General features: G+C 45.4%; 1 protein-coding gene across 1 annotated transcript; it reads right to left on the bottom strand.

Moving 5' to 3' along the window:
- Window positions 1-314: 314 nt before the first annotated feature.
- Window positions 315-12661, bottom strand: FAM177B (family with sequence similarity 177 member B). The gene is made up of 5 exons (XM_053285799.1): window positions 12575-12661; window positions 10854-11015; window positions 8230-8296; window positions 7616-7713; window positions 315-1298 (listed from the first exon to the last, which is right to left on the bottom strand). Exons 1-5 carry the CDS (start codon window positions 12599-12601, stop codon window positions 1080-1082), a joined length of 573 nt encoding a protein of 190 aa, XP_053141774.1. The 5' UTR covers window positions 12602-12661; the 3' UTR covers window positions 315-1079.
- Between the last annotated feature and the right edge of the window lie 3095 nt (window positions 12662-15756).

Genomic DNA, 15756 nt, shown 5'->3' on the forward strand with positions numbered 1-15756 from the left:
ATGTTGCAGTGGGTTCTGAGGGATGTTCTAGGGTGGCACACACAGATCATGTGAGGTCATTCACACAATCAAAAACTATGTTCTACCTAGGTTTGGGAGCTGTATGTGCCCCCAATTTTTGGTTGCACGGAAGCAAGGTAAGAGGAAAACCCGGGTAGAAGTGATTGTGTGGAAGCAAGGTAGGAGGAAAAGATATCCAGGTTTTCCACCTACCTTGCTTCCACACAATCATTTCTACCCAGGTTTTCTTCCTACCTTGCTTCCACACAACTGAAAATTGGAGGCACACACAGCTCCTAAACCCGGGTAGAACACAGTTTTTGATTGTGTGGATGACCTCTGCGTCTTGCATTTCACCTTCCAGGTGAACTGAGGGTGCCCCCAACAGGACACACAATGCTCCTCTGTGGCTGAACATTTCAGGGGACAGTACTAAAGAAAAACCATCCTTCAGGTAACCATAGGCAGCACTAGGGGATGCAATGGGGTGTCTCATCCCCCCTGCAAATAGATCTCCCATTTGTGCACGCACACACACACACACACACACACACACACACACACACACACACCCTTACCCTTTGCTGGACTCCTGTGGTTACTTGAAGGAAAGTCACTTTTCACATACTCAAGAGTGCTTTTGTTTATTATCGTCAGTACACACAAGCTCACCATTGGTTCCTTTCTGTCTGTTGGTGACGGAACCATGATGGTGAAGAGAACTTGTAACGTCTTTGAAATAAATAGGACTTATCTCAGAGAAAATAAGTTTAGGATGGGGCTAGCATTCACCTGAAATATTCTGTTATTTCTCTTTCAGAATCTAACACATGGTACCTACTAGAAATGCACATTGCCCCTTCTGTGGCCTGCACCAAGGTTTTTCCTCTGGTGCTGCCACTGCAAGGAATTCTGCCTGCCATGGCTACATCCTTCTCACTGAGGGGCCACAGCACTCCCAGGAACACAGGTTTAAGGCCATCCTGACATCACTTCCTCAGTCGCCAACAACTTATTCTTTTCCTATCGAGCAGGCAATTTAGTAGGGTGAGGGTGAGGGGTGACTCATAACGTTGCCTTCATTTCCCAGTGGCTGAGGTGCATTTTGGATCTGGCAAGCTGCCTCCTCCAAGTTCATTGACATTTTCAACAGTGTTTTCCTGAGAAAATGCAGACATGTCTTGGCAATGAATGGACCCATATTCCAGGCTCTGCATCTGCAGACGCTGTTTTTCATTCTGTACAACAATCTCTTCCATTGTTGGCATCTCTTCACCATCTTCGTCACTTTCATTTTCCTGAAACAAATCCCAGATAACCAAAAGGGGAAAAAAAAGGGGGGGGGGAATCCTAGTGAAAAAGTGAACTAAACCAAACCTATACTAGTTGAGGGAGATATGCGATGACGACAGCTAGACCAGAGTTTCTCATGACCTTATGTGAGATTTTAAAAATTAAATTAGACAAACTAGCTTCCCAGATGGCTGCACTAGTTTTTGTATGTTGAGGTTAATATGAATTGATTGGAGAACATGTATAAAATCCAAAGAGTATGCATACATTTACTGGATATTTCAGTAATTTCATACATCACCCAATCAACATGCATCATCTCTGTCCAAACAGTTTACAGACTGACTGGGAAATACCCTCAGATGAATTCACTTTCTGCAATTGCTGGTGTTTATTAACCTTCATTCAACACACATTAAGAGATATATTAAAGGTAAAGTGTGCCCTCGAGTCGATGTCGACTCCTGGCGACCACAGAGCCCTGCGGTTTTCTTTGGTAGAATATAGGAGGGGTTTTCCATTGCCATATGCCGCACAGTATGAGATGATGCCTTTCAGCATCTTCCTCTATCGCTGCTGCCCAATATAGGTGTCTGGGAAACATACCAGTGGGATTCAAACCGGCAACCTCTGACTTGCTAGTCAAGTCATTTCCCCACTGCGCCATTAGGTGGCTAAGAGATATATTAGTAACTACATAACATTGCAAATGCTGCTTGTTGTCTTTCTTCCCTCCTTTGGAGACACATTTACCTCCCCACCCCACCCCTTTTAATGAGAGTCGCACAACCCTCAGGAACACGTTTTTGGGAGGCACAGGCAACTGCAAAGTGAAAGAGGGGGGATGCAAAACAAAACCCACTCCTCCCCTTCATGCATATGTAAAAGCATCCCCAATATGCAATTTTTAGTTTGGAGAGAGTCTATTTGAATCTCTTTAATTAGGGGGCATGCTTCCAAATTCTGAAAAATCCACAGACCCTTCCAGATGAATATTAACTGGATTTGTGTGGACCCAGCCCTAGATTAACCATAAGGCAAAACAAGCACTTCCTTAGGGCATCAAGGGAAGGGGGGGCACCACAGAGTTTCCCCCCTAGCTATCATGCCCTTAACTCTTTGACTGAACATAAGAACAGCCCTGCTTCATTAGGCCCAAGGCCCATCTAGTCCAGCATCCTGTTTCACACAGTGGCCCACCAGATGCCACTGGGAGTCTACAGGCAGGATTTGAGGGCATGCCCTCTCTCCTGCTGTTATTCTCCTGCAACTGGTACTCAGAGGCATCCTGCCTTTGAGGCTGGAGGTGGCCTACAGCCCTCCAACTAGTAGCCGATGATAGCCCTCTCCTCCATGAAGTTATCCAAACCCCTCTTAAAGCTATCCAGGTTGTTGGCTGTCACCACATCTTGTGGCAGAGAATTCCACAAGTTGATTATATGTTGTGTGAAAAAGTACTTCCGTTTGTTGGTCTCAGATTTCCTGGCAATCAATTTCATGGGACGATCCCTGGTTCTAGTGTTATGTGAGATGGAGAAGAATTTCTCTCTATCCACTTTGTCCACACCATGCATGGTTTTATAGACCTCTATCATGTCTCCCCGCAGTCATCTTTCTTTCTAAACTAAATAGCCCCTGGTGTTGTAGCCTTGCCTCATAAGAAAGGTGCTGTAGGCCCTTGATCATCTTGGTTGCCCTCTTCTGCACCTTTTCCAGTTCTACAATGTCCTTTTTTAGACGTGGTGACCAGAATTGTACGCAGTACTCCAGGTGTGGCCGCACCATAGTTTTATATAAGGGCATTATAATATTAACAGTTTTATTTTCAACTCCCTTCCTAATTATCCTTAGCATGGAATTGGCCTTTTTCACAGCTGCTGCACATTGAGTCGACACTTTCAATGAGCTGTCCACCATGACCCCAAGATCCCTCTCCTGCTCAGTCACCGACAGCTCAGATCCCATCAGCATATCCTTGAAGTTGAGTTGTGGGGTTTTTTTGTCCCAATGTGCATCACTTTACACTTGCCAACACTGAACCGTATTTGCCATTTTGTTGCCCACTCACCCAGCTTGGAGAGATCCTTTTGGAGCTCCTCACAATCCGTTTTGGATTTCACTACCCAAAAGAGTTTGGTATTATCTGCAAATTTGGCCACCTCGCTGCTTACCCCTACTTCTAAATCATTTATGAATAGATTAAAAAGCACCAGTCCCAGTACATATTTCTGGGGGACCCCACTGCTTATTTCCCTCCATTGTGAAAACTCTCAGTTTATCCCTACCCTCTGTTTCTTGCCATTTAACCAGTTTGCAATCTACAAATGTACTTGTCCCCTTATCCCATGACCTCTAAGTTTTCTCAGGAGTCTTTGATGAGGAACTTTGTCAAAAGCTTTTTGGAAGTCCAGGTATACTATATCAACTGGATCACTTTGATCCATACACTTGTTAACACTCTCAAAGAACTCCAAAAGGTTGGTGAGGCAAGATTTTCCTTTGCAGAAACCATGCTGGTTCTCTCCCAGCAGGGCCTGTTCTTCTATGTGCTTTACAATTTTATCTTTGAAGATGCCTTCCATCAATTTGCCTGGAACGGACGTTAAGATAACCGGCCTATGATTTCCCGGATCACCCTGGATCCCTTTTTGAAAATCGGTGTTACATTTGCTACTTTCCAGTCCTCCGGTACAGAGCCTGATTGCAGGGATAAGTTATATATTTTAGCAAGGAGGTCGGCAATTTCACATTTGAGTTCTTTGAGGACTCTTGGATGGATGCCATCTGGCCCCGGCGATTTGTTAGTTTTCATATTTTCCAGACAGTTTAGAACATCATCTCTTGTCACTTCTATCTGACTCAGTTCTTTAGCCTCCATCCCTGAAAAGTCTGGTTCAAGAACAGGTATATGCTCTGTATCCTCTGCTGTGAAGATGGACACAAAGAACTCATTTAGCTTCCTTGCAAACTCCATATCCTCCTTAATAATCCCTTTCACTCCCTCATTAGCTAATGGTCCAACAGCCTCCCTGGCAGCTTTCCTGCTTCTGATGTATTTAAAGACGTTTTTATTATTCCCCTTGATACTTTTAGCTAAAATTTCCTCACTCTCTTTTTGCCTCCCTTATTGCCACCTTGCATTTCACTGCCACACTCAACTTCAGTCAATTTTTTGTAATTGTTTTTATCTGCCATGGTCGACTTTACTCTCTGTTGTTAAAAAAATGTATTCTTTGGCTCAGTGAGCAACTAAATTTTTGAGAAACTACTAAATTATGTATCTGAAGAACAAAGTCATTGATTTGCGAGATTACTGTAAAGAGCAGTACAAAATATTGATAAAACTTCATGTAAAAGATGGTCGTATGTTATGATGTATGACCTTGAAGATGAAATATTTTTCTCAATCATTCCTTCTGTTGTGGCTATTTATATGAAATTATAGGCAGTAGAACTGTTTTGTTTTACCTTAAAAAATCTAGAAGAAAACTTTTTTAAAATTTAAATAAATATTAAGATATAAGTAAATAATTTGCTTGAGTCTTAATGTCTTGTCAGTTAAGCAATGGAGGGGGCCGAGGGGGGGGCACCATTGTTGGGCTGTGCTTAGGGCATCAGTTGCCTTTAATCCGGCCCTGTGTGGACCCACACACTAGGGGTGTGCACGAACCTGTTCGGATTTGGCGACTCGAAGGCGGTGGGGGGCAACTTTAAGGGTGGGGGGAGAGTGCACTTACCCCTCCCTCCGCTTCCCCCCTGCTAGCATTCTGTTTGTAAAGACCCCATTGGGGCAGCAGCATACCTCCTTACCGCCCCATCCCCTCCTTGGCTGCAAGTGACTGGAAGTGCCGGGTGTGCATGTGCACGCCAGGCGCATGCACATCACACTCACTTGTGTGCATGTTGGGCACGCGCAAGTGAGTGCACGCACTTGGTGTGCACATACGCACCCGGCACTTCCGGCCAAGGAGGGGATGGGGCGGCAGGGAGGTATGCTGCCACCCTGACGGGGTCTTTACAAACGGAGCGCCAGCGGGGGTGGGGGGGAGAGGAGGGAGGGGTAAGTGCACCCTCCCCCGCCTTTAAAGTTGTCCCACCCTCGCCTTTGAACCGGGCCCCTGCCGGTTCCATGCACATCCCTACCACACACTAGTCACATTTTATTCCCTTAGCATTAGCGAAAGTAAGTTAGAATTTAGGTAAATGCTTATCTGTAAACACCCACCAATGTATGAATGATGAGGAAGCAAACAGGACCTCTTTGACAGGTCAGCCATGTAGTTAGAAAGCTGTTTTAGATTTCTGTATCAGATGCTTAATTCTCAAAAGCAGCCAATGAGGTTTGCAAATTGGCATACAAACTACACAATTTCACACCGCTGGTGAAGGCTTAAATGTTAGAATTACAGAGAGAGAGATTCCTAAACATAGAAAACACCTGGACTCTCCTCCTCCCTCCGGCATATATTTTTGCATGTACAGAAGGTTATTTTATTTTATTTTTAATGGAGGAGCTCATTCCATCATGCAAGCCCCTACGTACAGTATGAAGTGGTGCAATCCAGACACAAGATTAACCATCCCATTTTTTGTTTGAGAGAACTGAACTACAGCTGGAGTCTGATTACTTCATATGTAATGACATGAATATGTGACATTTGTTTTCAGGTATGAGCACTAAAGTTTCTTTAACATTTCTGTGAAACCAGATTTCAAAGGATCCTACTCCATTATTTTTCCTGGAACTTCACAACCAATTTGCTCTTCACAAATTTCTCTCTACCAAGCTGTTTGCTTCTTGTTGGTCAGCTGTCTCACAAGCAAACACCAGAACCTGCCTTTGAGCAACCTAGCCTCCCAATACTCATATATCAAAGCTATCAATAACAGGTTTCTCAACATAGCAAAGTGGGCAGGTCATTTTGCTCCAAATTCTCCAAAGAGCTCTCAGAAACAGAGAACATTCGTGGAGGTACTATATTTACCTGAATCCAAGACTAGGTTTTCCCCCAAGTTTTTTAATATTATAAATTAGGAGGTCATCTTACATTCAGAGTCTTGTTCCTTTCAAGTAAATGCAGGTATAAGTTGTATTTAACCTCTGCTTTTTAAAGGGATCATCTTACATTCAGAGTCATCCTTGATTCGGGCAAATATGGGTAATTTGATAGGATCAATTTGCCCCATATAAGTATGAAATAGTCTGCTATTGCTCTGTAATAGTTTCCTGGTAAGACTGCCCAATCACTTTAAGTGGCACAGTGGAGAAATGCTTGATTAGCAAGCAGAAGGTTGCTGGTTTGAATCCCCGGTGGTACTATATCAGGCAGCCGCGATATAGGAAGATGCTGAAAGGCATCGTCTCATACTGCGCGGGAAGAGGCAATGGTAAACCCCTCCTGTATTCTACCCAAATAAGGCTCTGCAGGCACCAGGAGACGAAATCGACTTAATGGCACACTTTACTTTTAAGATTGGCCAAAGCAGAAAGTGTTTGGATGAGATTTTTAAGAGGTAGGCCCCTTTCTCCATCTACTTTTTAATTGTATGAATATTATAATGAATTCTATGACAGAATATTGCACAACAGAGGCACCACTACACACAGGGGTGGTGGTATTAATCCAGGCACATTTCTCCATATCCCCCCTTCTCTTGCAGCCCTGCTGTGCAACATCCTAGGCCACAGCTGAAGGTCTCCCCATTCTTAGCAATGTTGGGGGGTTTTTGTGTGGGGGGGGAGCTCAAGAAGCTTTAGTAGGGAGGAATGGCCAAAAATGTGTCTTCTGCTGGTGCAAATTGCACCAGTGCTGCTCTGAATGCTGCCCAATGTATTTTGTGTAGAGCAGAACTCATTAACTGAAACTGAAAAACAAAACCAATTCTATTTCTTTATTTCGGACTATAACCAGCTTAAGGCCAACTTTAAACAGAAAGGGAACCCAAACATGCTGATGGCAAATTAAATGCATTATGTTTTTTCCTTTACTCAGAGGATTTACTTGGTGTCAGAGCATGGTCTGAGGGCACCTGATATAGCTACTTTGAGCAAGCTAAGCAGTGTACCCTCTAACAGGGATTCCCAGATGTCGTTGACTACAACTCCCAGAATCCCCAAGCAAAAGCCATTGCAGCTGGGGATTCTGGGAGTTGTAGTCAACAACATCTGGGAATCCATGTTAGAGGGAAAACTGATGCTAAGTAGTTCTAGGTAAGCGTAGTGCCTGGATGGGTGATGGTCTGGGAACTTGATGTACTCTACCTTGAGTTCTTCTGTAAAAGAATGCAAGAAGATACAAATGTAATAAAATAATAAATTAACCTTTTCTTGTGTCCTGTAGTATTCGTCTATCGCGTACTGATATTTGGGTTCATTAAGTCCAAGGAACGTGGCCAACTTTCCACCGAGGAAATCACAAGCTGGAAAGATATCGGAGAGAAATAACAACAACTGTTATTATTAAATAATAACAACTGTTATTATTATGTTATTACTGTTATTAACTCATGTTAAGGCCAAGGAAGAGGTAGGTGATGGATAAAAGCTAAACAAAAAGATATCAGTGCATGCAACTGCAGCAATTCACACACCATCTGAACAGAGCCCATATTGATCCCCACCTCACAAGCAAAGCACATGGAGATGGAAGCAGGGATATCGTGGGTCATGCTGCCCACACAACCCAAGGGAAAATGCTAGCACATAGATTGTCCCCACACCACATGCACCTTGTATTTTGGTATTTTCCAATAAGATAAACAGGCTTTGTTCTTAGTTGCTGCAGGAAGAAGGAAACAGAGCTTGTCATCCAAGAGAAGGAGACTGAACTAGCTCAGGAGAAGAAGAATGTGTTTGTTTTTCACACTGTGCCAATGATGTAGTGATTGTTCTTGTCCTGTCAACTTGGTCACCATGGCAGAAAAAAACATACTTACTAAAGAAAGCTGTTGCTGCCATTCGACGGGCCCAAAGTCTCAGGTAAGCACCCCAGGAGAGTTTGGTCTGTAAAACAAAGACAAAAAGGTCTGCTTGGGGGCCACTCTATTCTCCAGATAATCGTCCAGGGACTCGAAACCTGTTTTGTAGCACAACTGGCTCTCCCATGAGTGAGATGGAGTGATCATTAAGCTAAGGCCACCTAGCAGCAAGGGTTTCTGGTAAAAAGAGCATATGCACCCAGGCATAGCCATGATATACCAACAGCCTGCAGCCAGATAATTAGCTTGTTGATTTCACCAAGGCTGCACAACTTTGGCCCTCCAGCTGATGTTGGACAACAACCCCCATCATCCTCATAGAGCCAATAGTCAGGGATGATGGGGGTTGTCGTCCAACATCAGCTGGAGGGCCAAAGTGGTGAAGCCTTGGATTAAGCAAGTATGCAAAACATTAGCCCCCACTCCCAACTTCTTGGCAACCATTGCCTTCTTAGAATGTTAGTTTACAAAGTTATGAACATCCCTGCTGGATCGGGCCCAAGGCCCATCCAGTCCAGCATCCTGTTTCACACAGGGGCCCCCCAGATGCCTCTGAGAAGCCCACAGGCAAGAGCCGAGGGCATGCTGTTCTCTCCTGCTGTTGCTTTCCTGCAACTGGTATTTAGAGGCATCCTAGTGCAAACTGAAGCTGCAACTTCCCCATCATGGTCTAGATCCTAGCCATAATATTATGCTGCTTTGGCTCCCTCCCTTAATTACATAAGAACAGCCCTGCTGGTTCAGGCCCAAAGTCCATCTAATCCAGGATCCTGTTTCACACAGTGGCCGACCAGATGCCACTGGAGGCCTACAGGCAGGAGCTGAGGGCATGCCCTCTCTCCTGCTGTTATTCTCCTGCAACTGGAACAGAGGCATCCTGCCTTTGAGGCTGGAGGTGGCCTATAGCCCTCCAACTAGTAGCTGTTGATAGACCTCTCCTCCATGAAGTTATCCAGACCCCTCTTAAAGCCATCCAGGTTGTTGGCTGTCACCACATCTTGTGGCAGAGAATCCTACAAGTTGATGATGCGTTGTGTGAAAAAGTACCTCCGTTTGCTGGTCCTAAATTTCCTGGCAATCAATTTCATGGGATGACCCCTGGTTCTAGTGATATGGGAGAGGGAGAAGAATCTCTCTCTGTCCACTTTCTCCACACTATGCATGATTTTATAGACCTCTATCGTGTCTCCCCGCAGTCATCTTTCTTTCTGAACTAAATAGTCCCTGGTGTTGTAGCCTTGCCTCATAAGAAAGCTGCGCTAGGCCCCTAATCATCTTGGTTGACCACTTCTGCACCTTTTCCAGTTCTACAATGTCCTTTTTTAGATGTGGTGACCAGAATTGTACATAGGACTCCAGGTGTGGCCGCACCATAGTTTTATATAAGGGCATTATAATATTAACAGTTTTATTTTCAACCCCCTCCCTAATTATCCCTAGTATGGAATTGGCCTTTTTCACAGCTGCTGCACAATGAGTCGACACTTTCAATGAGCTGTCCACCATGACCCCAAGATCCCTCTCCTGCTCAATCACCGACAGCTCAGATCCCATCAGCGGATACTTGAAGTTTGGGGGTTTTTTTGTCCCAATGTGCATCACTTTACACTTGCCAACATTGAACCGTATTTGCCATTTTGTCGCCCACTCACCCAGTTTGGAGAGATCCTTTTGGAGCTCCTCACAATCAGTTTTGGATTTCACTACCCAAAAGAGTCTGGTATCATCTGCAAATCTGGCCACCTCGCTGCTTACCCCTACTTCTAGATCATTTATAAATAAATTAAAAAGCACCGGCCCCAGTACAGATCCCTGGGGGACCCCACTTCTTACTTCCCTCCATTGTGAAAACTCTCCATTTATACCAACCCTCTGTTTCCTGTCCTTCAACCAGTTACCAATCCACACATGAACCTGTCCTCTTATCCCCTGACTGCTAAGTTTTCTTAGGAGTCTTTGATGACGAACTTTGTCAAAAGCTTTTTGGAAGTCCAGTTATACTATGTCAACTGGATCACCCTTATCCACACACCTGTTAACACTCTCAAAGAACGCAAAAAGGATTGTGAGGCAAGATTTCTCTTTGCAGAAGCCATGCTGGTTCTCTCCCAGCAGGGCCTGTTGTTCTATGTGCTTTACAATTTTATCCTTGAGGATGCTTTCCATCACTTTGCCTGGAATGGATGTTAAGCTAACCGGCCTGTACTTTCCCTTATCACCCCGGATCCCCTTTTGAAAATCAGTGTTACATTTGCTACTTTCCAATCCTCCGGTACAGAGCCTGATTGCAGGGATAAGTCATATATTTTGGCAAGGGGGTCGGCAATTTCACATTTGAGATCTTTGAGGACTCTTGGATGGATGCCATCTGGTCAAGTCAGACCCTGCTTAGCAAAGGGGACAATCCATGCTTGCTCCCACAAGACGAGCTCTCCTTCCCAACTTCTCTCCCCTATATGCCCAACATTCAGAACTAACAGGTTTATCCTTTCCCTCCCCCGCTGCCCTACTTCTCATTATATGCCATCATTCTCCAACACAAATGAAGCAGCCCCACCACACTTTCTGTCGGGTCCTCTCACCGGGTCAAGAAGTGTCTTATAGGTGACCTCTACTGCATCTTCCTCCTCCTCCGTGCTGTATTCTTCCATAGATTCACCACTTGCAAAGTAAATAACCCTTCTTGGAGTCTTATTTGCATTCAAATTTTTCTCACCAACCTGCTGGGCGTCATCGTCTTCCTTCTGCTCATCAGAAATAATAGACTGAATTGAGAGAATTGTAGGAGAATCTTGGGGGGGGGCAGTGCATGAAGAAGTGCAGTTCACCTCTTTTTTTCTTTTAGACTTATCAGGGTTTTGGAATATCTCCCTTCAGGGTTTCTAAAATTAGGAGCAAAATATCTGTGGCAGATGGCAAATGTCTGAATTTTATAAGCAATGTGCAGGCACCAGTGTGGTACCTACAACACCTATTACGAATTAGCATGTGGAAATCAACCAGCCACCTTTCTTGGTGCAAGGCAAAAATAATTTTCATGATGAAACCAATATTAGTCTGATGACGGCATTGGCTCCACTGGCTCTTGGGAGCAGGGGCGTAGCTAGGGGAGAGGGGGCCAGTGTTAGCCCCTCCCCCCGGCAGCCCCTTGGAGTGAAGGAGATAATGAAAAAAATAGGGAAGGGTGGAGCTGGGGCCCCCAGGTTCTTTGAACCCATCTCCTCAATTATAGCTACACCCCTGCTTGGGAGTACAAAACAGACTGGCTACTCATTCTCCTTATCATCCTAGTTCCCAACATTTCCTTCAATGATCCCAATATCCCCCTACCACAACTTTAGAGCAGGGGTTTCCAAATCTTGGGTCCACAGATGTATGTTGTTGAAATATGAATCCCATAATCCCCAGCCACAGTGGGCAAAGGCTTTGGCCATTGCAGCTGGGGATGCTGGGAGTTGTTGTTCAGCAACATCTGGAGTATACTGGAGTTTCCCAACATCTGCTTGGGAACTCCTGGTCTAACAATATTTGCGGATCTAAGGTTGGCAAACCCTGCTTCAGAGTGACCAAGGAACAAAAGCCACAGTGAGGCTATGAAGATAAAAAGTATTATTATTACATTTATATCCCACTCTTCTGCCAAGGAGCCTAGAGCGGTGTACTACATACTTAAGTTTCTCTTTCACAACAACCCTGTGAAATAGGCTAGGCTGAGAGAGAAGTGACTGGCCCAGAGTCACCCAGCTAATAGCATGGCTGAATGGGGATTTGAACTCGGGTCTCCCCAGTTCTGGTCCAGCACTCTAACCACTACACCACACTGGCTCTCCACCAAGTATGCTTGATTCTCAGTGGTCACTGAGTATCCAGGGTCATGATGTACCCAACAGAGTTTTCAAGTGTGTAAGGTAGGGAGAGTAGCAGTTGTTTTTGGACACCCCTCCCCCCAAAAAACCTACAATGTATATAATTAAAGAATGCAATATGGAAGAATGTAAATATGTAGATTTTTCAGTCTCTTGATGTTTCAACAGTGCGTATGCACTTCCTCCTAGAAGTTTATTTTACTCTGTAAGGACATATCTTGCCAGAAATATGTCTCACTTATTCTGAAATAAAACATTTATGTTTGTGTTTCCAGCTGCATTTTTCAGCCACAGTTCTAGTCAGCAGCAGGAGAGTTAATTAAATCTTTCCAGAGGCTTAAACATTTGTATATGTATGGAATTATAACAGGCAGCTATTGCTCAAGTACTAAGGTAGCTATAATGTATACTGTTTAAACAAAACAATACTAACTCACCTTAAGAATCTCTTGGCTATCTCCCATCACAGAAAGAAAATCTGATTAAAATGCTGCTGTGATAGTGAGGGGGGTGGGTGGGAACCGAACATAACCAGGAATCCTCTACTTAGGTCTTTCAGGAACACAGGAAGCTAAAACTAAGAGGCCAGTCAGGAAAAACAAAGTATAAAGCTTCAGGATATTGCTCTCTGAAAAAGGACTGGCTCTGTTTGAACTGGGGGCAGGGCTTTTCTTAAAGCACGAGGTCAAAATTGTTGCAATGGGAGCTGGAGGGAAAAGGACACCAGCAAGACAATATAAGAGGTTGGCCAATCCAAATCTGCAAATGCTTCCCACACAAAATACACCCAGCTCCAAATATATTCTAGCTCGGGGGAGATTTATTCAGTATCTCTTAGTCTCCCCCATTATCAATAGGCGTATATGCTTATCTCAGTCCCCAGAGGCGTAGTATTATTTACTGTTTTCCAACAGAGTCAGCAAGCCAGAAACAACCACACCTTTGAACGGCGAAGATGCTGGCACCCAGAGAGGCCGCGCCACCTACTGGTTGCTGTATGCAATTGCCATTTGTGTTAGAAAATACAGCTGTTGCTACGTGTAACTTCTGATGAAGAGCACCGAATTTCGAGGAGGAAATAACAAGGCGTCGTTTATTCTAGAGAATAAGCCTAGGCATACACAAACTAGGCAAGGGGTAATTTATTCTGTGTTTAATAGCTTCAGAGGCTGGATACTTCTTTCTTTCCCACACCTCTCTAATCCTGTAAAAAGGTAACATGCCTTTATATAGCACCTTTCACTTTTTCAAAACTCTTCTCATATATTCTCTCAGCAATAGGAGAGGAGAGCTGGTCCTGTGGTAGCAAACATAACTTGTCCCCTTAGCTAAGCAGGGTCTGCCCTGGTTGCATATGAATGGGAGACTTGATGTGCGAGTACTGCAAGATATTCCCCTCAGGGGATGGATCTCCTCTGGGAAGAGCAGAAGGTTTCAAGTTCCTTCCCTGGCATCTCCAAGAGAGGGCTGAGAGAGATTCCTGCCTGCAACCCTGGAGAAGCCACTGCCAGTCTGGCTCAGTATATGGCAGCTTCCTATGTTCCTATGTTCCAATGTTTAAAACAGTCCTATAAGGTAGGACATTATTCTTCCTATCTTGCACACAGGAGGTGGAGGGGGCCCAGATGGAAAATAGCTATATACAGGGGTGTAGCTATAATTGAGCGGATAGGTTCAAAGAACCCCGGGGCCAGTGGTCCCTCTAAGGTGTGCACATGTGTGCGTGCGCTCACAAATTTTTTGATGTTTGCTCAGTTAATTTCAAATGCCACGCAGATTTAATCAGGAAGGCCCCACTCTGAATGCAGGTGCGCACACACTGCCTTGATACTGCCACCCAGAACAAAACTCATTCCGCACACAGATGAAAAAAATTAGAGAGAACTTTGACCATTACCACCCAGCTCCTAAGGTGCCCCCCCAGCAACATCCCTCTGTATTTTCCTCATTATCTCCTTCACTACGAGGGGCCACTGGAGAGAGGGGTGAATGCGGGCCCCATCTCCCCTAGCTACCCTGCTGGCTATATAGCATAAACAACTTTGGAGGTGCAATTTGGCATGTAGGGAGAAGACAAGCTGTCCTAACTGTGATTCCTTCTTGTATACATAGCTCCTTTGATCGCTCCATCAATCAATGCAACCAAAATGTACTATATAAATGCATGTTTACCCTTTTATTGCATTGGAGAGGTGTGGTAATTAAATAGTCAACCTTTGAAGCCGTTAAATACAAAATAGATAGCCCTTTGCCTAGGCAGGCAGGCAGGCTTACCTAGAATCACCTAATGAGTTCATTGCCGAGCAGAGGTGCACCTAGGCAATTTTGGAGCCTGGACCTAAAGCCTTAGGAGACCCCCCCCTCCCCGCCACAAATTGAGCATCATCATGCTCCACCGGGAAATCACACCACCCGGGACAGACTAAAGAGGATCTGGGGGCCCCCAGGGGCTGTGGAGGCCCTGGACTTGGGCCCCGGATTCCAGGGGTAAGAGTGTCACTGGTGCCGAGGCAACATTTGAACCAGGAGCTTCCTAGTTCATGCACTTGGCCAGGGCAAGCACCCAGGAGTGGGGGGGGGGGCAAAGAGGACCAAGTGCTGCCTGTAATATGCATTGCCCTGCTCTCCAGGAATGCCAGCTTCGTTTTCCCAGTGTTATTGGGGAGAGCAGAGGAACAGTGGTCTGCCTGCTATCCCCTCACGTCTCCCCGTGGTGCACAGCCAGGCTAACCGAGAGAAGTGCACCTGACAGCTGGCGGCCTCTCCCTCTGCATGGCACACCTGTTGTGCTGTCCCGCACTCCTCCCCTGTCCATGGCATCCAAGGCTAGGCAGACTGGCCAGAAAGTGGATGTTCCCTTCCTTCAGTACTGCTGAGGAGAGAAGGGCATCTGCTCCTGGCCTCATGTTCAGTCCCTGGCATCTCCAGGCAGGGTTGGGAAATATCCATTTGAAACCCTGGATGGCTGCTGTCAGTCAGTGTAGAGAATCCTGAGCTAGGTGGACCAATAGTCTGAGTCAGTATGAGCCATCTCCCATAAGTGCTGCCAAAACAGTTATGCCAAAGGAGGCATGAGAGGAGAGCTGGTCTTGTGGTAGCAAGCATGACTTGTCCCCTTAGCTAAGCAGGGTCCACTCTGGTTGCATTTGAATGGAAGACCAGAAATGTAAACACCGTAAGATATTCCCCTCAGGGGATGGAGCCACTCTGGGAAGAGCATCTTCCCAGAGCCACTCTGGGAAGTTCCCTCCCTGGCATCTCCAAGATAGGACTGAGAGAGATTCCTGCCTGCAACCTTGGAGAAGCCGCTGCCAGTCTGTGTAGACAATGGTGAGCAGGATGGACCTATGGTTTGACTCAGTATATGGCAGCTTCCTATGTTCCTATGAGGTTAGTGTCCACTACTGCCTACCACCTGCCTTCTGAGCCCTGCCCCTTGGCAAGTGTATTGAGTGATGATGGGTGACAGCAGGAACAGATGTCATACAAACAGCCTTGCTTGATCAGGCCCAAGGCCTATCCAGTCCCGCATCTTGTTTCACACAGTGACCCATCAGGTGACTCTGAGAAGCAGACAGGCAAGAGGTGAGGGCATGTCCTGTCTTGTTAGTGCTCCCCT

The sequence above is a fragment of the Hemicordylus capensis genome, chromosome 1, assembly GCF_027244095.1.
Source record: "Hemicordylus capensis ecotype Gifberg chromosome 1, rHemCap1.1.pri, whole genome shotgun sequence".
NCBI lineage: Eukaryota > Metazoa > Chordata > Lepidosauria > Squamata > Cordylidae > Hemicordylus > Hemicordylus capensis.

Excerpts from the sequence above, each read along its gene's own strand:
- FAM177B (XM_053285799.1), bottom strand. The coding sequence starts at position 12,601 with ATGGGAGATAGCCAAGAGATTCTTAAG. Across the intron at positions 8,297-10,853 it reads ATAAGACACTTCTTGACCCG|ACCAAACTCTCCTGGGGTGC; the intron begins GTGAGAGGACCC and ends TTTGTTTTACAG. Across the intron at positions 7,714-8,229 it reads GGCAGCAACAGCTTTCTTTA|CTTGTGATTTCCTCGGTGGA; the intron begins GTAAGTATGTTT and ends ATATCTTTCCAG.